Source organism: Fringilla coelebs, assembly GCF_963513975.1.
Source record: "Fringilla coelebs genome assembly, chromosome: 2".
Taxonomy (NCBI): domain Eukaryota; kingdom Metazoa; phylum Chordata; class Aves; order Passeriformes; family Fringillidae; genus Fringilla; species Fringilla coelebs.
In genome coordinates, this window is record NC_140029.1 from 63166135 (window position 1) to 63190934 (window position 24800).

The 24800-nt window shown below is 39.4% G+C and overlaps 2 protein-coding genes across 5 annotated transcripts in view; both read left to right on the forward strand.

Moving 5' to 3' along the window:
- The window catches only part of FNDC3A (fibronectin type III domain containing 3A), a 110673-nt gene extending 90210 nt beyond the window's left edge, over nucleotides 1–20463 (forward strand). For all 4 annotated transcript variants that reach the window (XM_084201464.1, XM_084201463.1, XM_084201465.1 and 1 more), the window contains 12 exons: nucleotides 2318–2456; nucleotides 4139–4207; nucleotides 5508–5626; nucleotides 7658–7763; nucleotides 7855–8030; nucleotides 9085–9198; nucleotides 10816–10965; nucleotides 11050–11333; nucleotides 13235–13444; nucleotides 14683–14849; nucleotides 15417–15544; nucleotides 18029–20463. In XM_084201464.1, the coding sequence (XP_084057590.1) occupies nucleotides 2318–2456; nucleotides 4139–4207; nucleotides 5508–5626; nucleotides 7658–7763; nucleotides 7855–8030; nucleotides 9085–9198; nucleotides 10816–10965; nucleotides 11050–11333; nucleotides 13235–13444; nucleotides 14683–14849; nucleotides 15417–15544; nucleotides 18029–18343 (1977 nt within the window). In that variant the 3' untranslated portion in view covers nucleotides 18344–20463. The remainder of the gene's footprint in view (nucleotides 1–2317; nucleotides 2457–4138; nucleotides 4208–5507; nucleotides 5627–7657; nucleotides 7764–7854; nucleotides 8031–9084; nucleotides 9199–10815; nucleotides 10966–11049; nucleotides 11334–13234; nucleotides 13445–14682; nucleotides 14850–15416; nucleotides 15545–18028) is intronic.
- A 279-nt stretch (nucleotides 20464–20742) lies between these two features.
- MLNR (motilin receptor) lies at nucleotides 20743–23687 on the forward strand (the record flags this gene model as incomplete). The annotated part of the gene is made up of 2 exons (XM_084201008.1): nucleotides 20743–21514; nucleotides 23380–23687. 2 exons carry the CDS (start codon nucleotides 20743–20745, stop codon nucleotides 23685–23687), a joined length of 1080 nt encoding a protein of 359 aa, XP_084057134.1.
- Nucleotides 23688–24800: the final 1113 nt, after the last annotated feature.

The window sequence follows — 24800 nt, forward strand, 5'->3', positions numbered from 1 at the left end:
GATTTTGTTGGGATTTTTGCATAACTTAGTATTTAAATAATTTAAAATATACAGTATGTTTCTAGCACTATTACGGCTACACATGAAGTAAAGAATAGCTAATTCTCTTGAAACTAGCTTTTGCAGGACATGAACAGAGTCTTCCTTTGAAAGTAATACGACACATGATTCGTTACTAGTAAATGTATAGTTACTTAAACATCCTAAGTTTCTCATTAAAATAAACTCCAATGTTTATGCCCTATTTTTATTAGCAAAACAATAAACAGAAGTCTGTTCACGCATTCATGGAGCATAAAGGAGAAGCAAATGTTATGTTGATCAGGTCTTTAATTTTTATTATACAGGGGAAAGACTTAATTAGTAGTAATATTCCTTAAGGCTTTTGAAAGAAGCTTTATAACCATTGGAAACCTTATTATAATACGTAAATGCTAACTGCCTGTTTAACTTGATTTGTGAGGGCACAAAGACAACCAGATGATTATTAATCCTGTAAACTATATTGGGAGACTTAATGTCTGAGAGACATGTTAGCTTGCATTTCCTCTTCTCAGTCTACTAACATCACTGCTATCATTTAGATTCTGCTCATTTTTAAAACAGATATAAAAGCTGAAAAAACCTCTTTCTTTTTTTCCTTTTTTAATTTTTTCCTAGGTGATTTAACTTTTTACTAAACTAAACTACAAAGTGAAGAGTAGCAAGAATTTGTTTTCCTAGAATCACAGAAAAGTCTAGGTTAGAAGGGACTCTTAGTGATCATCTGGGTCAAATTTGTGTAGAAAGCCAGGCCTTATATTAGGCAGTTAAACCCTGTCCCAGCCCTGTTGAGCTGAGATTTCAGTACTCCAGCAAGGATGATTCAACCACTTTGGGCTGTCTGTTCTAATGGTAATTAATTTTCTTTTCTTATATCCAGCTAGAATTTCCTCTAACACACTTTGTGTCTGCTGGCTCTTGTCCTGTCATTACAGATCCTTTGGAAGGCAATGTCTTCATCTCTTCTGTAACTGCCTCTTAGATGTTGGAAGGCTGTGATTAGATCCTTCCCAATGAAACCTCTTTTTACGCAGGCAGAATAAAATAAAGCTTTTTTCCAATGTCAGGTTCTCTAATCCTCTGATCATCATGCTGGCCCTCTTCTGAACTCTTTCCAGTTTCCCATTGTCTCTTGAACTGGGAGGACCAAAACTGGACACAGTTTTCCAAGCATGGTTTTAAAAGTGCTGAGTAAAGTGACATAATTAAATCCTTTGTTCTGCTGGGTGAATTCTTGCTAATGCAGCCCATGAAACAATATGGTTTTGCTGCGGCCAAGGTGCTTTGCTGATTAATTTGGCTTGCTCCTACTCAAATGCCAATGTCCTTCTCAGCAGAACTGAAAAAAGAAAAGCTGGGTAGAGTCAGACCCCAGACTGAACTGGTGCTGGGATTATTCCATCCCAGGTACAAGACTGTATCTTTGTCCAAAGCTCAAACAGTTCTTGTTCATGCAATATTTCAGCCTGTCAAAGTCTGTATGATGGCTCTTCCCTCCAGCATATGTTTGTCTTCTCCTAGTTTGGTGCTATATGCAAATCTGGGAGCATTACTCACTCCTGTCATCAGATCACTTCTAAAGATAATGAATAGAATCTGACATTGGATTGGCTGCTGAGGAAATCCACTCATGAGCAGCTGCTAATTTTTCTTCAAACCATTAGCCACCCTTTGAGCCTGGCATTCTGTCAGGTTTTCTACAGCCATCTTGTGGTCCATCTGTTCTATCTTAACCAGCTTGTCTACGTAGATGTTGTGGAGATCAAACTAAAATTAGGTTAGATGATGTCCCCAGCTCGCCCCCATTTGTTAAGCAAGTTGTTTCATCATGGAAGCACTCAGGCTGGTTAAACACGGTTTACCCTTGACAAATAAAATTCCTTGTCCTTCACGTGACTTTCATGACAACCTTTGCCACAATGATCCTTGGGACTGAAGAGTTTATAAAATCCCTTTGCTGTTGTTAATACAACTTACCCATATAAATACATTTTCTATCTCAGTATTTATGTAAAAGAAGGTGCTACACTAGAATCCTTTTTTAAGGATTTGGTTTTTTCTGGCAATTTGCATGCATTTATATTTTCAGTATAGTGATTGTCTAACTACGGGACTAAGGAAAATGTAAAATGAATGTATATAATAACTTTAGGTTTTGTGTTAATTTATTATATGTCTGTCTATATATACAATATAAATGAATTTGTCCTTACCATAAACAGTGAATAGCCTACCTCTATCCGATATGTTTATAGTATTTCACATATATTTGCAGGTCATTGCTTATAACTCAGAAGGGAAAAGCAGTCCAAGTGAGACAGTGGAGTACGTTACTTGTCCAGACAAACCTGGAGTACCTTCAAAACCCACAGTGAAAGGAAAAATTCATGCACAGAGTTTTAAAATAATCTGGGGTAAGAATGTTTTCCAGCTCTAATTAGAATATTTCTTCTGTATTTTTAATATATATTATATATATAAAATATTTCTTACACAGAAGGTCAGGTTTTAATTTAATAACACTTTAGTCAACTGAGCCATTATGATCCCTTTATATTGAAAAATACTGACTCAAAATACTCAGTGTGGCAGTACAGCTAATTATATGGGAAGAATAATGTACTAATTGTGATAGGGACTGTTATTGCAGGGGACTACAACATTTAAAGTGTGGTTAATTGATGTACTAAGAAGTTCTGTTTTTCTGGCACAAAAAGTAGGTGCATGACATTCTGGATTCTTATTTGAAGAGAAGATTGAAGTTGAACTTGTATATTCAAACTATTTGGTTTTGAGAGATAAAATTTTATAAGGATGTTGAGAAACTTTTCCTTAAGCTGAGGAATTTTTAGCCTTATGCTGTAAAATAGGAGAAGGTTAAACAGTACTGTGCTATGCAGTACTTTAGCAGAAAATCAAACAGTAAAATATTACATTTATTGTCACTTCTTACCTATTTCCATTTAAAAATGTGTTTAATTCTTTAGCATCAGTAATAAGAAATTTACTTGTAGAGTACAAATAGTACTCAGCAGGTCCAGCCTTATATCTTCCCAGAGCGCTTTGCTACATCAGGACCTGATGCTTGATCTTTTATGTACGATGCATAATGTATGAAGTTATTGAAAATACCTGATTTGTATATCAAAAGCTACCTAAAATATCAGTTTATCTATAAAACTGTTAATTGTCTTTATTTGGAGCAGTGATGCTCTTTCTATGTGGTAATTGTTGTGACAATTTTATTTTCCATTTGGAATAATTTCCTTCCAACCAAAAAAGTGCTATCTGCCATCTAAGTCTCATTTTATTTAGCTGGCATTTTATGATACATAACCTAATACGTAAACATAACATAATATGTATTTTATGATACATTACTCTTGCCTAAGAGCCAACATCATTTCATCCAGCACAAGCATAATGTGATATTTAGGCAGGAATACCCTTCTGTGTTGAAGTATAATGCTGTCTTTATATTTGTTCAAAATGTTGTTTCACATTACTTTCATTTTGCTGTTTTCTAAGTCATCTTTGAGAAACAGTATTAGGATTATACGTGAAAGAAAGGTCAGTAGATTTGTATCCTGTACATGAATACTGCACCAGGGAGGATAGTGCACTTAATTTCCAGTGATATATTAGAAGTTAAGTCTTCAGTGTAGAGCTCTTGACCATTCTCTTCTGTCCCAAAATATTTAGGTTTTTTAAATTCTTTCCTTAAATAATTTCAAAATATTTTTACATACAAATCCATATGATAGTTTTTCCTGTCTGCAGTCCAAATTACAGGACCATTAGAGTCTGTGTTCCTGAATCCATACTCTGGCACTTGAGACTGAAATGTTTGTTGTGGCATCTCCCAGGGGTGATTCCCATGTCCCTTCTCTGTGTAGAGTGTTCAGAAGGGCTGAGAGCTGGCTTTCACACAGCAGGACTTGGAATGATTTGCTGCTGCCCTGGACTAGTACACTCTCTATCTGAATAAGCACCCATCTCCAGCTGTCTGTTGATTTTGCCATTGGGAAATCCTCCCCAAAAGCTATAAAGCCATTTAACTTACCTCACTTAGTTGGAATATTGCTGTTTTTTATAGATCCACCAAAAGACAATGGGGGAGCAGCAATACATACATATGTTGTGGAAATGTCTGAAGGCTTAAGTGGTAAGTATTAGGATCATACATTGGCATTCATTTGTGTGGGGGTTTTTTTCTGTCTCTGTGTGCATGTGGGAAGAATAAAATGTGTACTATGACTGGGAAAGTTATTGCCAGGGATTGACATCAGAAAGAAAATAGAGGCATGTTGATGCTTGTACACAAGAAATTCTTTTTCTCTGATTTGGAAAAGAAAGACGCCGCAAAGTTCTGTGACGTAAGAGATGCTTTTTGTTTAACTTATTAATTAGGTCTGTTCGGTTTTGGAAATGAAATGACACATTTCAGACGTTGTAGGGCAAGAAGACAAGGACATGTAGCTTTGTTGTCTGCGTGGTAGATGAAAGAAAAGCTTGTACTCCATTTATCACTATTAAAAGAGAACAATGATGCAGCTGGAGTAACTTTCTGCTATTTGCTTTTCTGTTCTTTCATATAGAAAGGAAACTGACAGTATTTCTAAATTGGACATAAACCTATCTTGCTAAATTATTTAAAAATCTAGTTAAGTAGCCTTATTGAGTTCAGAAACACAGTCACATCAAAAATTAACTTGAACTTCTTCAGTGTTGTGTCAGCTTAAGACAGAGCACTGCCCCCAGATATGATGGGAGCCCTGTCAGGCTGTTAGTCTATTGCTTTCCTCTCTCTGTCACATGTCCACATTAAGCCACTTTGGAATGATGCACCCAAGCCTTTAAGGCAGATTTAGTGAGCTGTGCATTACGTTTCATTCCCAGCTTTCTAAATTCTGTGGCATATTGAGTTGTTGGAGATTTAATTAAAAGTCCCCAGGTTCCCTGCTTAATATCTTAAAAAGAAAGACAGAATGCTCAAGAGTTTCTGATTTATGAGTAGCAAATAATGGAATCAGAATTTCACGTGGTTCTGGGCCATTGAGGAACACAGGAACAAACTTCAACCATTGTAAACTGTTGTTATAGCCTGCAAAATGATAATGTAATTTGAAGCTTGTTTTCCATAAAAAAATTTACTTTTGTAAAATCTTTCCTTTTTATTTGGTTGTGATGTTGAATGTGCTTGCTGACCCAGTAAGTTCTTTTCTAGTTAAGGTAAATCCCAAATGAGGAAGCTATTTCACTTCAGCAGATCTACACCTAGGAAACGATCTTTATGAAATTATAGGATCTTCCAGGAAATTCAAAGCAGTCTCAATTTCTATTTTTTTTAATGAACATCAGGCACATGCTTATTTTAGTGTGAAATTAGGATACCTGCTGTGGCTGGTACTGAAGTGTGGCAAATTACACTTTGGTTCATTGCACACTTATTCCTAACCTTTCAGGAAACAAGTGGGATACAATATACAGCGGAGCCGCTAGGGAACATGTGTGTGACCGACTAAATCCGGGCTCTTCCTACCGGTTACGTGTATATTGCGTTGGGGAAGGAGGACAAAGCACGGTAATATCAGCTAATATTTTTATTAAATAAAATTTCTCTCTGCAAGAAAATCTGGTCCAGTAGGTATTTAAGCAAATATTGTGCAGAAGTGCCTAGCAAAATAGCCATAATTAGAACCTCAGAGAAGTTCCAGTACTGCTGCACAGTGGTTCGAGATTCTGCTCATTTGTTAAAGAAAAATATCTGAATATTCTTTTCTGATATGATATTTTGTTTGACATGATAGTCTTATTTACAGAAACAGATACTTTTCCTATGTGACATGTTTATACAATGTCATTTATTAAGGCCTTACCCAATACAGCAGTTTAAGAAGGGTACTTGAAAAGGAATGATGGAATTGGTCACAGCACCAAGCATAACAGAGTTCACAAAGCATTTGGACGGTGGTTTCTCACATAGTGTGCTTCTTGTCACTGTCTTGGAGCCAGGAGCTGGACTTTGATGACCCTTGTAGATTCCTTCCAGCTCAGAAGATTCTGTGATTTTATGAATTTAATGTATTTCCTCTAGTCAGGGGAGTACCTTGTCTGAGTAGCCAAGTTACCCCAGCAGGCAGGGGAAGAAGTCTTCACTCAAGCTTTACAGGGTTATGCTGCCCGTGCTCTCTCAAGCACAATTAAAATGTTTACATTGCCCTGTTTTTCAGTATTTACAAACAATTTGTTGTGCCATACTGTGCTTCTTTACACACACACACACACATGCACTGTCAATTCTGTGGTGTAGTTCAGCTGCCAGTGCCAAAATGTCTTGCTGTATTTCCTCTCCCTTCTCAGCAACAAGTGTAACAAAGCCAGCCCTGGCTCTCTGCAGACTTCCAGCAGGGCTTTCCTGTCAAGCTGCTCTCACAAAAGCCTTAAAGCCATTCCTGGTGTGTGTGATTTCTACCCAGCCCTGCCCTCCTTCACATAGTATGTCTCCTGCAAAGATAACCTTGACTACAATTACCTTGCCTCAAGAATAAATCCAGACTCCTTCAGTGCTGGCTTGGCTTGCAGTGCTTTCCCAGTCACCAGTCCACAAGTCTGTGGAGACTTTTGTTCTGCCTTTCGTTCTGTACTTCCCTACAGCCCAACCCCATGATTTTAGAATTAACCTTGAGTACCAAAGACAACATAATTTACAGAAAGTCCTTATACTTTCTGAAGGTGTCAGAAATCAACAGAAGATCTGTGAAGAAAGATGTAATTAACTTTTCTGCAATTTCTCATTAATATATGTAAAACTTTAAAGTAGCAGCAGTTGTTCAGTGCAACAGTATATTCAAAGGAGCTAAAAAGCACCAGATCATCCACTCCACTCTTTCTTGAACACACATAGAAACCAGTTGTGAAGTGAGATTGTGAGATTGATTTCTTCTGTAAACCTAAAGGCTTTCCAACTTCCTATTCATTCTGTATCAAGCTGAAGCTAATAACCTCTCATTGTCTCTCCTCACTTCTGCCTGCATCCAGAACAGTCAATGCCATCTGCTGCATGCGTTGTTATGTTCTTAGGTAATTTTTGCCCAAACTTCAAATCAGAGGTGGAAACTTGTTGCTCATTAGATATTGCTAAGCAGTGAAAAATTGAAATCTCTTTTTTTTTTACTCTCTTCTGATTGACACTTCTGCCCGCTTTTGTTTTCTGAGAGGTTTTTCCATGAAAGGTATACAACACTTAGACTAAGGGTTTAAAACTCATTAAACTGTAGTCTTATGCAAAATAGATTGAGTTTGCATTAAAAAAAGTCATGTTTCAAGCATCTGTACTAGGTTTGTACTGATAATTTACCACTGTTTTTAATTCTACTCATTGCCTCTGTACCAAAATACAAAAGCAAATTTTGCATATTGTGTGATTATTTTGAAATGGTTTATATTATGAGAAATACATACCAAATCACTTCAATATCTTCACATATTTGAAGATGTCATTAAAAAAGGGGATGATCTTGTTTCTGACTCAGGTGTTTGCCTTTACTTATGCCATAACTGATAGTTCTTGGTTTGGTCTGGATAACTTCATTAATCTATCTTTCTTTTTTAGGTAACTGATTCCTTACTGGTGCAGACACCAGCAGTGGTTCCTGGTCCATGCCAGCCTCCAAGGCTACAGGGTAGACCAAGGGCAAGAGAAATTCAGCTGCGTTGGGGTAATTTTATTGCAAGTGTTAGAGATTGTAAGGGATCCACATGTATTACATGTTAAAATTAAATGAGTTTTTCTTTCTTTCTTATTTCTAGGACCGCCTCAGGTAGATGGTGGTTCACCCATTACCTGTTATGGTCTGGAAATGTTTCAGGCAGAAAGCGATGAACACAGAGAGGTTTACCAGGGTTCTGATGTTGAATGCACAGTGGGCAGCCTTCTTCCAGGGAGGATGTACAGCTTCAGACTGAGAGCAGCTAACAAGGCTGGGGTAAGGAGGCAGTCTGAAATGAAATTCATTACTGAGACTGCAATCACTATTAAGGATTTTTTATTTCAAATGAAGCATTTTGCAGTAATTTTAAAATTAGGATTTCCGAATGTAGAGTCATTTGGGTTATATAGCTTATTGTTGTGTGGGAACAGACAGTTAAACATCAGTTTATAATTAAGGGGATTTTTAGATGAAGGGAAGAGAAAATAGCTAATTATGTCTATCTGAACAATAATATTAGGAAATTATTAGAAAATGCTAAGTACTTTATTAAAACACTGTTACAACTTCACTATTTTCATGTGAAGTAAGGTAACAAATTATTTTTTGTCTACAGCTTTGTAAATTGATTGACCTTTATTTTTACAGCTGTGGATGTTCAGAACATAATAATTAGTGTTTCCTGACTCTCTATTTTTATATTTAGTTCAACTTCTGAGTACATGTTCTATCAGATACAAGATATTTTCCCTTTTTGGAGTATTAAGTGTGTTCAAATCAATTGTTGCTGTAGAACAAGCTTTTTAGTTTTGTACCCAATGTCCTGATTTGTTCAGTAATGTACACTTCATTGCAAACTGTCAGGGTGAGTTGACACTTTGTGGAGAGGTCTGCAGCTTAAGCCTTTAAAGGACTGTCCTAACTTCTATCTTCTCTCCACCCTGCAAAGAATGGCTCATTGTTCAGCAGTTCTTGAATCCTTTATTTCTTTTACATAGGTATAAATAGGCAGTACCATTTCGTTTATGTTCCATTGCAGCCATCATGGAGCTTCAGAATAAGGCTTTGGATAGTACTTTCCTGGTTTTCCCAAGAGTTTGAAGTGTCAAATTTATTCACATTGCATTTGCTGGAGTGAAAAAAAATTTATAGCTGTTCTGGAGAATAGCCAGATACTGAAATAAATCCTGAATCCACAGAAATTTATTTTATAAAGAAGTAATGCAGTGTTTCAGGTTGCAGTTACATGTCCCTACTGTGGTAAACTGTTTTTTTTTAAAGTAGTAATTTCATTTTTACAATGTAGTTGTATCAACTCCCTTTTTAACAGTTTGGACCTTACTCAGAAAAATGTGAAATAACTACAGCACCTGGACCCCCAGATCAGTGCAAGCCCCCTCAAGTGGCGTGCAGATCTGCTGCCTGTGCTCAGGTGTCATGGGAGGTAAGTATGCCATGCTAACACCTGTCTTAATGTAATGGTCTTCAGCATTTTTAAGTTCAGCTTGAAAAGTCTAATACTGTATTTTAATCACTCTATTTCTAAGCAAACTTACCTGATTATCCAATAGGTAAAACTTTAGTCATTCATCATGCCATTGTAAGGCAGCAGTGAGTTGGCAGGCTGCAGGTACTGGATCTTACTGTGTTCTTTTGTTTAAAAGTTTTGCCACAGCTGCTGCTCTGCGTTTCTGAGTGATGCAGTCTCTCTTAAAATTTTTCTTTAACATAGTTACAGTTCCTCGGAGACAATGTATCCACATAATACAATAGATTATTGTGCACTTCTTGGTTTTATAATCTGATTTACTTTTGTATAATTACATCAGTAATAATGTAGCAAAAGCCTCACAGACTTCCTATAAACCCACAGTATTTAGATATCTGATTAAAAAAATGCAATAGATAAAAATTAAGCTTGTAAAAAGATAGAATCTATCTGAGAATACTCTTTAAACACAGCTTTTTAGTGGCTGAAAGATGTAGTGAAGTATCTGAGTTAGAGAACTGTACAGAAAAAAAAATTAAACTGTTTTACTTGGAAAGGAGTGTTTATGCTTCCTACTGGAGGAATGTCAGAGGAGCTCTCCTTAAATATCTACAAGGCAAAGCCTTTTTTAAAAAATACCATAAGACATTCAGGTAGAGTTAATTTGAGTGATGTTAGGTGTCTGTTTTACAGAGTCACACAGTAATTAAGGCACGAGTTGACCTCTAAACGTAATTCAGTTCAACCTTCCATTCAAATAGGTTAAGTTTCTTAGGGCCTTTCCCAGTGAAATTTTTATTTATCTCCAAGAATGAAGATGTTTCAGCCTAGTAAAACTGTCTGGGTAAACTCTCATTCTGTAGGATTTTTGTTTTTTGTTTATGTCTAGTCAAAATACCTTTTAATGCAAGTCATGGCTCTTGCCTTAGCACTGTGCTACCTTCACAAAAGACTTTCATAATAATGTTTATACCCTCCCAGTAAGTAATTTAAGGCAGCAATAAGATCTTCCCTTAGGTGGATCACCTGGCTATCAAATAAACTTAACTGTTTTGTTGTGTGTTGTACTCCTGCTTCATGACCCTCCACTGGACCTACTCCATGATGTCAATGTCCATCTCTTTTGGGGATCCCAAGACAGGACATAGTACTGGAGATGCAACCTCAAAAGTACTGAGTAGGGGGGAATCATTATTCCTTTTACCCTTCTTGCTGCTCATTTGCTAATACAACCAATATGTAGTTAACCTTCATCAGACACACAGTGCTGATTCTTATTCAACTTTCTCTCCAGGACACACAGGGGTTTTTTTTTGGTAAAGGTTGCTCCTAAGCCTGTACTTTTTTGTAGCAGTCCAGGACTTGTGTTTGCAATTGTCTGAGTTGAACTTCCTGAAGTTTGTATCAGATTCTGCCTGTTATTTGTATTGTACAAAATTAAAAATCAGCAAAGAAATGGGAGGGTAAGACTCCTCTGGAACAAAAAAAAAATATAGAAGTGGTGAGTTTTGTTGATTTTTTTTCTCTTTTGTCAGTATATTTAGCTTCTAATTATTGCTATCCATTTTAAAGGTACCAGTGAGTAATGGAGCTGATGTCACGGAGTATCGACTGGAGTGGGGCGGTGTGGAAGGATGCATGCAAATCTCCTATTGTGGGCCTGGGCTCAGCTGTGAAGTGAAAGGGCTTTTGCCTGCCACTATATACTATTGCAGGGTTCAGGTAAAGATGTAAAACTGTTGTTAATGAAATCTGGAAACAAGAATTGACTCTGCCATAAAAACATGGTCTACTTTGGAATTGCAGGCAGTGAATGTTGCAGGTGCAGGCCCTTTCAGTGAAGTAGTGGCATGTATGACTCCAGCCTCTGTACCTGCAGTTGTGACCTGTCTTCGTGGACTAAGTGAAGATGAAGTTGAAAGTCCACACTATTCTCCTTCCACATGCCTTGCTATAAGCTGGGAAGAACCTTGTGACCATGGATCTGAAATCCTTGGCTACAGCATAGACTTTGGAGATAAGCAGCCAATAACTGTTGGGAAGGATCTGACCTATTTTATAGATGGTTTACAGCCAGATACTACCTACAGGTATGTGATGCAGAGCTACTTCACAGCCTACTATTTCTTCCACAAGAACACATGCTTTGTTTCCTTAGGTTTTTTTATTGTCTTCATTATTGCTCTCAGAGACACATTAGTGCACAGCCATGGAGCAAAAGGAAGTTTTGCAATGATGATCATCATAAATAGACGTGCTATTTTTATTTTTTTCCAACAAATAACTTATGTTAGTTTATTGCAGTATTGTTGTATCTGTATGGTTAATGTCTCAGTTTAACTGAATTCACATCACATATTCAGATTCATAACTGATTTTGGACTGGTTGCTTCTCTGTTTGAAAAGGTAAAATCCATCCAAGGAAGGACTATGCCCAATCTGATCTAATGACAGCTCATGGCAACTTGCAGCGCCTTATCTGCAGAAAGGGTAGAAGTCAGCATGAACAGTATCAGTTTGAAAAATCAGCCAGCTATGCATCTCTTTTGAAGAATCATCAAGGGATGATTGCTGAAATCATCCCTTATGTTCTGTTCAAGAGTTACTGAAAAATATAAATGCAAAAATCAGTAGTTTTTCCTGAAGGCACTACACAAACATGTCCTTGGTGTAAAAGGAGAATGGCAGTCCCACTGAAGTCAGACTTTTAATACACTCTGATTTCAGTATAATTAGGATATCATGTGGCTATGCAGTTTTCTGAATCCTTAATTACTGTTTTATGGCTTTATGTGAGAATACAGTGTTTCTGTGTGCCTTATAATTATTTAACAATAATGCTGGCAATCTGAAGAGCTGTTGCTCTGTGTGTCAGTAGACTGAAAAAAAAAGAGTCATTCCCATTGCAGAGATAGGTCTATACTTCTGCCCACATACTTTTTTTATAGAATACACTGTCAACTCCTTGTGCAAATGAAAAATTGCATGTATTAACCTTAGTTCTGGGCTGTAATAAATTAGCATAATGTTAAAAATTACTGCAGTGAAGGAGAAATATTTATTCTTTAGCCTGCATACACATTTGTGTTTCCGCATTTTGCAGTTGTGTGGTTGACTGTTTCAGAATTTAATTAGTGTGATTACTTTTTTCCAGTTACCTAGATACTATTTTGGACAAGCAAATGTTAAGTCTGCAAAATTAAATTAGACACATTTTGCTCCCTGTGGCTACCTGTGAAATATGTAAAGAGCCTCTGTTTTCTGCTTTTTCCTTTTCAGAAATAAATTTCTTAGCTAAGTCTTTTAATTTTTACTTACAAATCTAATGTACATTGTCATCCTTGGAGTATCAAAGAAGAAAAAAACAAAACCCTACCTTTATCCCTGAATATCAAGTTCTCCAACTTCCTCAGCTTTGTGTCCTTTGGCGACTTCTGGTTTCCCCCTCTCACTTTACAGGCAGACCCAGGAGGGCTTGTGTTTGCAAGTGCCAATAGATGTGTTACTGGTGGAAACAGCAAGAGAGGTTGCTGGGTACCATCACTTTATTTTCACACAAATAGGATCTGCTCAGAAAAGTCCATAAAAATGTCTGCTAGTCATCCTTGAACTCACCTGATAAAGCAGTCACAGATATGGTTTCCCCTCTTTGGGGTGGGATTTTTTACTTTTCCTCATCACTGCAGTGTGGCTATCAAAATTTTGATTCAAGGCCTGCACAGTCAGAAAGATGGACCACTCTTGAAATAACTCCCAGAGCTTTTGCATCTTTTCACTAATGTGACTTTACTTTGAATATTTTTTATTTCTAATCAAGCCAGCTCCTTAAAATGCATGGAAAGTGATGCACCTGCATATTCTTGACAGTCTATCAAAGCATAATATTGATAAAAGTCTTTATTGCAGATAGTACCATTATTCTCTATTTAATGACAGTTATTTTTAGAATCTAATTTCAAGTTAATTTATTCTCTCTTTTTCCAAATGCTAGGGTACGAATTCAAGCCCTAAATAGTCTTGGAGCGGGTCCTTTCAGCCACACCATAAAACTGAAAACAAAGCCTCTCCCCCCGGATCCACCTCGCCTGGAATGTGCTGCATACAGTTCTCAGACTCTCAAGCTGAAGTGGGGAGAGGGAACTGCAAAAGCACTAACTGACTCCATCCAGTACCACCTTCAGATGGAGGATAAGAATGGAAGGTTGGTTTTGGCATTGCTTTAATCTGCCCAGTGTCACTGTGGTCTGATGCTTGGGAGATGGCAGCAAAGGGCAAAATCCCTTTATGCTTTGGTGAATTTATAGCAGATGCCGGAGATCATCTCTTCAGACAAGGCAAGAAGGGCTCTAGTGTTCTGTGCTGAGAAGTACATTTTATATACTTAATATTGAAAGGGATGAATGCTTTACTCCCTGTTGCCTTATATGCAATTATTTTAGTGGAAATTAATATAATTTATTTTGAGGGATTCCTTGTCCAATGTTAAATAGAATATCAGCTGAGGTGGTGCAGCAAGAACCCTTGCCCGAATGGTAAAATAAGCAGTACTGCTCAAAGTTTTCCATGTCTGATGAGCAGCTTTAGCTTGACAAAAAGATAAAAGAGATCCACTATGTGAAATTGCTATGCTGTAAGGAGGAAAATAAATTAGACTGTTTAAGTGGAAGGAAATTCATTGCCATTCCTAAAGACTAGATCATGTGCAGGTACCATCTGTTTTAATTTTAAAAGACAAGAAAAAGCTAGATGACAGCCCCTGCAGGAAGAGAGAAGTTTTTGTGCTGTGTCCTGGGGACACCCAGACTGAAAATCAAACAAGAGTTGCCATGATCAGTTTGTGCAAGAATTGCCACATGAAGGACAGTGGCCAGGGTACAAAACTTCCAGAAACAGATTTGGTGTGCACTACAAGTGTGACTCTGCCCTCCTGTGCAGGTCTGCATGAGACTATCTCCAACAATGATGTACAAAAGCAACTGGATCCATGGCACATTTTTTAGGTGTAGTAAGGGAGAGTTGCAAAGGGGCAAAAAGCTAAAATCTAGTTACCTAATTTTGAAAAGCTAAAGATGTTGGAGGAGTAGATGCCCAAGCAAAAAAAAAAAAAAAATGTAGTTCATTGAGAGACACAACTGCTGTCTTTTCTTATTGTTTCAAATGCAAAATAGTTTCTTAAAATGCTTAGGAACATTTTTGGAAAGAGAGAATCTGTACTGTTATTTGTGCAAGAGATTTTTATTTCAAAGACATGAGAAATAAAAACTTGCCCATGGAAAATGAGCTTATTGTTTTATAGCAGCCAGAACACTGTTTAACTCTGAAATAAGTGTTTCTGGGCTTTTCATTAGATTCTAGGAAATTATGGGAACAGATTTCAAGCCAATACTGCTTTGGAAGTTCTTGTCTGTGTTCAAAATAAACTGCTCGTTCCATTTTCAGGTTTGTATCCTTATACAGAGGACCATGTCATACATATAAAGTTCAAAGACTCAGTGAGTCAACATCATACAAATTTTGTATTCAGGCATGTAATGAAGCTGGTGAAGGTCCCCTTTCTCAAGAATATATTTTCACTACTCCCAAATCTGTTCCAGCTGCCTTGAAAGGTAAGAGTGCTTCTTTTTTCATTTGAGGGGTGGGAGGATAGCACGTTGATTTTGGTATTATGTTGTATTTGGGATATTGAGAATATTAAGCCCTTTTCAAGGGCAGGTGGGGATAGTGGGAGAAGGCTCCTTTCATGTAGTTACCAAAAATATTCACTCCAAAAATGGAAAACTTGGGGTTTATGCATTCTTTTTCCTAAGAAGTTTGTACTTGGTTCTCCTGCTTATCAGTAGAGTGGCAAGTTAGGGTGAAAATGCTTTCTAGCATGATTGGAATAATTTTAAGCATTGTTTGGGTTTTTTCTGGTCTATGATGCACACTTACAGTTACTGAATTTTATTTGCTTTCTCTTGGATGATACCTAAACCAGGAAGAGAGGCCTATATGAATTATTAGTTGTTGCTCCAGAAAACACTGGAGAAAGAATGAATTTGACTCTGAATCTTTTGTTTCTCTGAGATAAAATAGGAGGTAGAATATGTAATTTTAAAGGTATTAGAATATGACATTATGTGATGGGGAAAGCAGAGCTAGCTGTTACTTTTATGCTTCCTTCCTTCCTTCAGCACCAAGGATAGAGAGAATAAACGATCACACTTGTGAAATCACATGGGAGGTTCTGCAGCCCATGAAGGGTGATCCAGTTATCTACTGTCTTCAGGTCATGGTGGGAAAAGACTCAGAATTCAAGCAGGTATGATGTGTTTAAGTTATTGTAGTTTTGACTATTCTTTGTGGTAACTAGTTTAGTAAAACTAGTTGAGATTAGATTTAGTAAAGTTTATTGTGTTCCAGGATGGTTTTAGTCACCATGTTAACTTTTTATTACTAAATAATATAAGGTTCTATCTCCTAAACCCATCTCCTTCATTTCAGAAGGAGATTCTGCACTAAATTGCAGCCTCTCTAGGTTACACTGATGTTCACTAAATACAGCTTGACGCATCAAGTGGTGAGGAAGCCATCCACTAATGGAACAACGGACAAAAATCTTTTACCTAATAGTACAGAATTGAGACTGGGGAGAAAAGGGGCAAAGGGTTCTCTTAACACTAAGAGCAAAGAAGCAGTTCAAAATGCCAAGGTACAAATTATCCTGCATTCAATGCTAATTTTGCTTCCCAGTTGGTTTTTTTGCTTCACAGTTTATAAACTGCCTGATATTTGACATGAAATTTGGCTTGAAAACTGTTTCATATTATTAAGCGAAGGAACTTTCCTTCCAGGACAGAAACAGTTAATTGTAGTATATTATAATTTTATTTTAGTTCAATATTAAATAAGTTTCACCTGTGCTTTGGTAGATTAGGCCTTAATATTTTCATAACTTCTAGTGTAGCACTGTGTTTGTTATGGCCATTTGTTAAATTTTTCAGTAAAAGATGAACCATAAACTGAGATGTCTTGCCATGTGGATAGTGTTTTTTGTAACTTCAACATTGTAAGTGCAACATTAGGTACCTAAGGTGTGGTCTGTGTTGCTTTTAGACACAGAGTTAAATCACGCTTTGATTATCAGTGTGTGTTGCCAAATGACTTGGGCAAGAAAATAAAGTTGGTTCTTTGAGTATGGTAATAACAAAATAGACTGAGGTGTGTGATTGTTTTTGCCTCTGCAGAGCAGTCTATCGTAGTAAATTAGAATAAAATGGAAAGACTAATTTGCAGAAATTAAAATTGGAACAGTCAAGAAGTAAACAGGATGAAAACAGCCTTTAATACACTTAGACATGATGGTGGCAATTTTATTTGACATGGACAAAAAATAAACTGCCTGGAAGTCTGCTCTAAGCTGTTCCCTGCTATTTCACTGCCAAAACTTCACTCTCCTCTCCTCCTTCTTACTAATCTGTCATCCAAATTGCTCATGTCATTGCTCCCTCGATGCTACAGACAAAATAAGTTAATGTGCTGTTTGAGCTGTATACATCAGTCAAAGATCTTAAAGGGGTTAGGAAGCAACCATATAAATACCCCAGGAAACACACTGGAAGGGAAGGCAACTTCTGGCAAGGCACTGGGGACAAGCAGCTGAGGATGGTAACCCCTGCTAGGTGGTATAGCTGGAGCTGGAGTCGGGTGTGTGTCAGTGGCCTGTTTGCTCACTCCCAAATGCATGATCCAAATTAGCAAAATTTTGAGGAAGCTGCACTTCTGATGGCCTGTCCTGCCTCAGAGAGAAAGTCTCTAGGTTGTAGATTCCAGTAAAACTCAGCTTGTCACAGGACTCTTAAGAGTTGCCTCAGGCACAGCAAGAGCTCTTAGAACAGCAGAATCAGAAGGGATTTCCTGTTTCTTTACTTTTCTAGTGCGCATTTTCAGGATACTGTCTAACAGTATGGTAACTGTAGGGAAAGCTCCCGAGATGTGGTATTTCTGTATTGTGCTACCAGTTAAATAAAGCAAATCCAGGTATTTGGAGGTGGGAGGGTGAAGGGGTTTAAAGAGAGAAATCAAATTGCACTGTGCTACTCACTTAATACCTCCCTACCTATTGAAGTACCTATAACTGCACCCCTGTGAGGTTTTGTTAGCTTTCACGGAACCTTTACATAGCTGCAGATTTAATTCATTTGAGAAACTGGAGTTCAGATTTCACTGAAATAGGGACTCCATGCTGAAGCATTGTGAACTCATGTTAACCTGCCAACTGAGACACCTCTGAAGAGCACCCTCACAAGTTATCTCTGTCTTGGGAATATGATGAAATTAGGAATCACAAAGAGGACTCTGTGGCTTTCCAGTGTTTATTGGGATAAATCATAATATTTTAAATACAGATAACTACAACAAAGTACATTGGATTGGATTAGACTTAATGAATTGGCTTGACATCGAGTTAACTGCCTAAAATCCCATGATACAATATTGCATCACATTGTGAGTGGTCACTAAAACACCTGAAGGCTGGGGCTTGTGACAGAGCTTATTTGGTGGGTACTCATCATTCCAGACAACCAAGCGTAGTTCTTGTGTCTCATCAAAATAACTGGAGACTTTATCAGGTATTTAAATTGTGTGTTTGAGCTTTTTGTCCATTCTTCTTTGCATTGGTGAAAACACTGGTGAGTTGTCATTCTTTTTAGTTACCTTCACCATAAACAGAAGCATACTAAGATACATGTGTGTATATAGTACTTTCTTACTCGAAGTATCCCTTTTCTGCCCTTATTTCCAGATTTACAAGGGCCCAGACTGGTCGTTCCGATACACAGGCCTCCAGCTGAACTGTGAATACCGATTCCGCGCATGTGCCATTCGCCAGTGCCAAGAGGCCACGGGTCACCAGGACCTGGTGGGCCCCTACAGCGCCCCAGTGCTATTCATCTCTCAGAGGACTGAGCCACCGGCAAGCACCAACAAGGACACTGTGCAAACCACAAGGACACAATGGTCACAGAGCGACCAAGTGTGTGCTGCTGTCATCCTTGCACTTTTTGCTATCTTTTCCATTCTGATTGCTGTTATCATTCAGTACTTCGTCATAAAGTGAAGAAAAGAGTTCTATTTTATAATGCTGCCCATTACATTTTACTTTCTCATAATCTAAAAGTAATTCTGTTCTCTTGCTTTTACAAAACCAGGCATTTAGCACCGGCATTGGGACTGATGCCAACTTTCTCAGCCACTTTAAAATGCTTACTCGTAGGTATAGGCTGACACATGTTATTAAAATGCAAGCCACAGAAATATAATCTTTTCTTTATATGCCTTCATGCAGTACAAACTCGATATGGGGCAGGCACGCAGTGTTTAAGGAAAAGGGTTTGACCAGTAAACGCAAGTGTAAAGGTGACTTCCTGGCCCACACTTCTAAGGGTTGCTAACATAACAGGGAAGAATGTGTAGATCGCATTTAAAACTTACACTAACAAACTTGTGCTGTACACAATATTAATCTGATGCTGTGAAAGCAATTTAGCGCTGTATTTCTACCTCCTCATTTGTCTTAATTATTTGGGAAGCAGGATTTACGCTGAAAAACAGAAGGGGCTTTTCTCAGGCAGCAAATAATAAACTGGATGGAAGAGTATGCATGAAGGAAGCTTCTTATCTGATAAATGTGGAGTTCTTCACTGCAAGTAGATGTTTTCGAAAGACTACAAGGAGATGGCACAGGTGGTTTATCTTACCCCCAGGATTTGGTGTTTACTTAAAAAAATGCCTCTTTTACTTCTGAATATAGACGGGAGAGTGTGAGAGACCTTCTTAGATTTGTTATTTAAATTGAAAAACACATTTCCAAAGTTGACCTTTGATTGGATGCAGTTTATACAGATGTCTGTGCCCTCTGATTTTGGCTAGTAACAGAATTTTGAGATAAAATTCATTATTGAATTTTTGCTGTTTCCCCAACATTCACTTGCCATATCCACCAGAAATTAGCACTGCCTTTTTTTGTTTGTTTTGTTTCTATTTTTCTTTCTCTTTTTTCCCCCTTCCTTTCTTTCTTTTCTTCTTTCTTTCTTTGGGGCACCAAATCAGAAGACGAAGTGTAGTAATTTGCACCAGAAAACTTAAAGCTGCTTTTTTCTTGAGATCCTAATGTTTAATGTAATGTCTCTTTGGATACTGTACCAAATTGTTGATTGCATGTAGTTAATGTTGCATTAGAGCACTTTGCAATTGCATAACTCATCAATGTTTTGTGAGCTTGCATTTGTGAGTTCTTGAATGACCAGACTGAATTTTAACAAGTATCCCATTGAACATCTTGCTAGATGTCAATGATTGCCAGTGACACAAAGCTTGTAGTGAAACTATCTTTAAAAAAAAATCCTTGTCTCATCACACTTATGTTATTTGTTATACACTTTGTAATTAGCTACTTTTAATTTATTTGAGTTACAAGATAGTGGATCATTAATGACTTCTAGTTGTGTTCAGTTTAGCATTTTTAATAGTATTAAACACTTCTGTCAGTCTTAATAATAATAAAAAAAGGAACCTCTGTCTTGTGCTTTGAAGATCTCTGAAGAATTTCTCTTATATTAGAACGGGCATGTATTGTAATTGTTTATACGTCCAATGATCTGTGCTGTAGAATAATGTTGCTGAGTTTCGTTTTTTTTAAAGAAAAAAAAAAAGAAGAAATGGCAAAGAACTTGGCCTCCACGTGGCAAGAACGATCTGTCTTTAAAATGTACTGTATGTTTACATTTTATTTCTAATTTGTCATTTGTACGTATAGGCTGATACCTTCCCGCAGGATACCGCGATAACTGATGTTTTCTAGAACCTTCTTAAAAGTGCCATGTTTGGCAGTGCAAATGAGGTTGCGTGTCACAGCCCAGAGATTTCTTATGGTTGAATGTCTAAAACGGTAAGATTTGTTACTGCAGGCAACCTGCAGCGACTTACGTTTTTCATAGTAAAATTCAAATGAGCTCCTATTTTTGATAGTCATTTAATAGTGTATTTGCCATTTGAGCCTCAGTGCATATTACTGCATTGAAGACAGTTTTTAATGTAATCTTAATTTTACCTCATATACTGTACATTCCAAAAATAAATAAATAAAAGAAAAAGAGAAACTCTAAAGTTTTTAAAACGCTATAGATACACTACCAAACATATCACTTTACGGTTGTACAACGTCGGGCTCCATGAAGACGAACCTGTATAGTCTGATAGAAAATACATAAAACGATGTAGCAAAGTACCTTTAAGAGTCTGTGGACAATAAAAGTACCTTCTTTTTCGCTGCTGGTGGTCAGTCCTGTGCGCGCACCGCCGCCGCCCCTCTCCCCTCTCTCCTCCTCCCCTCCCTGGCTCCCTGCGCGCCGGCCGGGCCCGCGGGGCGGGGCGGGGGCGCGGTACCTGCGCGGGCGGGGCGGGGCGGGCCGGAGGAAGGAGCGGCGCTGCCCCGGGCACGGCGCGGCCGCCGGCGGGATGCGGCGCGGCGGCGGCGGGAACGGCAGCGAGGGCGAGCCCGAGTGGCCGTGGCCGTGGCCGCCCTGCGACGAGCGGCTGTGCCTGGCGCTGCCCATGTGGGTGCTCGTTCCCATCACGGCCGTCTGCCTGGGGCTCTTCGTGGTCGGCGTGGCGGGCAACGTCCTGACGGTGCTGGTCATCCGCAGCTACCGCGACATGAAGACCACCACCAACCTCTACCTGGGCAGCATGGCCGTCTCGGACCTGCTCATTCTCATGGGGCTGCCCTTCGACCTCTACCGCCTCTGGCGCTCCCGACCCTGGATCTTCGGGCAGCTGCTGTGCCGCCTCTCGCACTACCTGAGCGAGGGCTGCACCTACTGCACCATCCTCCACATCACCGCCCTCACCGTGGAGCGCTACCTCGCCATCTGCTTCCCCCTCAAGGCCAAGGTGGTCGTCACCAAGCGCCGGGTGAAAGCCACCATCGGCGTCCTTTGGGCCTTTGCCTTGCTCTCCGCCAGCCCCTTCTTCTTCCTGGTCGGCGTGGAGCAGCCCGACAACCACACTGACTTCAGCCGCGAGTGCAAGCCCACCCCGCAGGCGCTGCAGTCCGGCCTGCTGGCCACCATGTTCTGGGTCACCACCTGCTACTTCGTGCTGCCCGTCACCTGCCTCACCGTCCTCTACGGCTGCATTGGCCGCCAGCTGTGGCGGAGCAACACCCGCCTGCGGGGCCCCAGCTCGCTCCTCCGGGAGAAGGGGCACCGCCAGACTGTCAGGATCTTGGGTGAGTCCCGCTGCCATCGCCCCCGGGCTATGGCTGGGGCAAGGATCGGGGCTAGGGGGCCATGGCAGGGCTGAAGTACCCGCAGCTCCTGTTCAGGATAGGGAATAGCACAGGGGGACATCCCAGCCACGCTCCCGGGCACTGCCACGGCCGGGATTTTCACTCCCTCCCAACTGAGGCTTCACCCGCGTGGCATTGCACATCCAGCGGCACAACTGCCTTCCATAGAAATAGCCGTTTCCTGAATTTCACCAGGCAGAATCAAGTACAAGGTAGCCTGCAATTTCAGAAAAGCTGTGGTAACATCAGCAGTTTCTTCCAGTTGGGAGCAACACCTCTGCATAGAAAATCTCTGCTTCTGAAACTAAATTCTAAGTGGTCATTTGTAGCTCTCCAAGGAGTAAATCCACTGGTTGCCCAAGGAGGCTGAAAAACAGCAACTTAGCCCCTACGAGCTGTTTGGAGACAAATCCCATAATACCAAAGCACTTTCTACAGGTGTAGGATGCTGATAATTATAGTTCATTTTCTTAGTCATACATTCAGTAACCCAGCATCAGACTCTGGAAAGTTAGAGATCTTAATCTGCTTTGGGGCTTTAATGTTTGTAAGTAGTGGCCAATCTGAAGGGAAAGAAAAAAGAAATCCAGCTATAGACTGAGGAACATAAAACAAAATTCCCCAATTATTATTATTGCCTACCTTTAATGTAGGTTTTACATGTGTAACATGGGAGACTTCTTTTACTGAGAGTGTAATCAGCTGGATGGAAATAGCGTAGCACAAAGGAGAGAAACGAATAAGCCTGAGAGAATTTCGCCAACTTATTTGGGGAAGGTACTTACACTGAAGTAGGGACAAGGTTTTCCAACAGAAACACCCATATTCATGATCTCAGAACCCACTGAATGAGACCAGTACCCCCTAATCTCAAAGATCCAGCAGCACTAGGTGTGTGGTGTTTGTCAGAAGAAAACTTTCTATGGCTGCATCCCTTTTATTTAAGCTGTGAGGAACACGGAGGATGGTCTGCAAATGATTGTTTTAGTTGATTGTGTGCATTTATAAACAAAATGATTATGTGCATTTATAAACAAAAATAATTAAAAGCATGGATACAGTAATACACTTAGGTAATTGTTCCTCATCTGCTCCTGCTGTGTTGCCGTTGCAAGAGGGTTTGTATTTGTTCTCATTGTGCTAAAATGCCACACAGGACCAGGCGAACAGCTGAAGTGATTCAGGCTAGAGATCCATCTAGACAAGTAGCTGTCTCCAGCAGTAATGATCTGGGGATGCATGAAAAAGCTCTAGTGGAAAAAAATCAATAGCTCAACTACACTATAAAGTCTTTCATGTTAGATACAATCTCGTCACAACAGAGCGAATTCTGTGGGAGCTTGGGTGACTGAGGTGCAGCCCGGGTCTTTTTTGGTGATGCAGACAAGTTAAACAACAGCTCTGCAGCAAATGGAGCTGCTGTGGAGCTTCCACAAAAACTCCTCATTCTGACTTTTGTTTTCCTGTCTCATCTGTGGTGTTACAGACATAGCCAGGGGGGATTTCTGTAGTGCCTGATGTCATTATACAGATGTTACTCCACTGTTCACATTTTTCTCAGCAAACCTCATCTCACAGTTTAGCTTAAAATTTTATCAGTTACCTTTTACTTCAAAGACTTAACAGTCAGACTTGATGCTATTCCCATTTTCATGGTTTTTCCAACTATTTAATGCCATTATTTCTATATATCATTTGTATCAGTTAGGAGAACCTGCAAAATCAGCCCCGTGAAATTTAGTTTACTGGATGGTTGAAAAGTTAACTCACTCCTTAACTGCCGCATGTGTTATTTTGTCTTATAGCTGTGGTGGTTCTGGCCTTTGTAATTTGCTGGTTGCCTTTCCACATTGGCAGGATCATATTTATCAACACCCGGGACATGAGGACAATGCTGTTCTCCCAGTACTTTAATATATTCGCCCTGCAGCTTTTCTACCTGAGCGCATCCATCAACCCTGTCCTCTACAACCTCGTTTCCAAGAAGTACAGGGCAGCAGCCTGCAAGCTGCTGCTGCCACGCCGAGCTGCAGAAAGGGCTTTCACCGTGACTAAAGACGCTGGGGGCTGCACAGAGACCAGCACAAGGCACGAGTACACCACCAGCTTCTGAGACTGCACCCCGCGCTTCTTCAGGCATTCTTGCCTAAGGAAGGGAACATCCTTCTCACAGGAGAGTCACAAAAGGATGGACATTTGTTGGGGCATGTGGTGTTTCATAGCTGTCTGTATTTTGGGATACCTATATTTTTGATAACAGAGCAAGCAGGCACCATGAAGTAGGGAGAATGATGTGCAGCTCGTGAAAGATGGTAAGTCAATAGGAAAAGCTGGAGTAAATTGCCAGTAAAACCACAGGTTTGCTTTATTACATAGTGTTCATTGCACGTGCTCTGTGCCATTTCTAGTATTTTCTAAAAATCAAAACACCAAGATCTGCAAAGGAACACTTCTTGGGAGCTGTAATGGGTAAAATTCCCAGACAGCCTTCACCATTTTAAAATGGTTTTCTCATAAACGAGATTTTACAAAACAGTCTTGCAAGGAGATGGATGCAAAAAAAAAAAAAATCAGCCCTGGAAGAAGAGGCGTATGCTTTTAGCACCTGGTCTTGTAATCATGAAGGAGACTTTCCTGGGCAGTTTCACTAATTTCCCTTAGGAAAGCATCTGCTGCACACAGCAGTCTCTGGGCTTAACCCTGTTTGATCCCACAGGATCAAATAAGGTCTTTTACTTTTAAATTAACAACTTGTTGTAAAACTTGAGATATCCCAGATCACTTCCTTTGGATAGATAAGCAATGTTTGGTAATTGGTAGCGATGTGTCTCCACATTGTGTACTGCATGTGCAAATATTACATCAAGTTAACCCACCTTGCCACAAACAAGACCTATCACTGAATGTGCTGGACTATGCCCAAGACTTCATGCTGCATAACACTGCACTGCAAGTCAAAAACCAACTCACTTATTCTGCTCCAAAAGATTTTAAATGGAAATTTCAACTGTGCAACTTAGGAAGGAGGCTAGTTGTGAGGAAAAACTAGAAGAAGCTGCAGCAGTGTTTTCTGTGGAGCATCATTGCCTCTGTACATTTTACTTGTTACTTTATTTGCTCTAGTGGTGTAAATCTGGACCAAAATCAATGATGTGGCACTGCACTTACAGAAGCATCACTGGTGCTTGCCATCACTGTCCATGCCTGCCCTTAGTTCTCTGTTAAA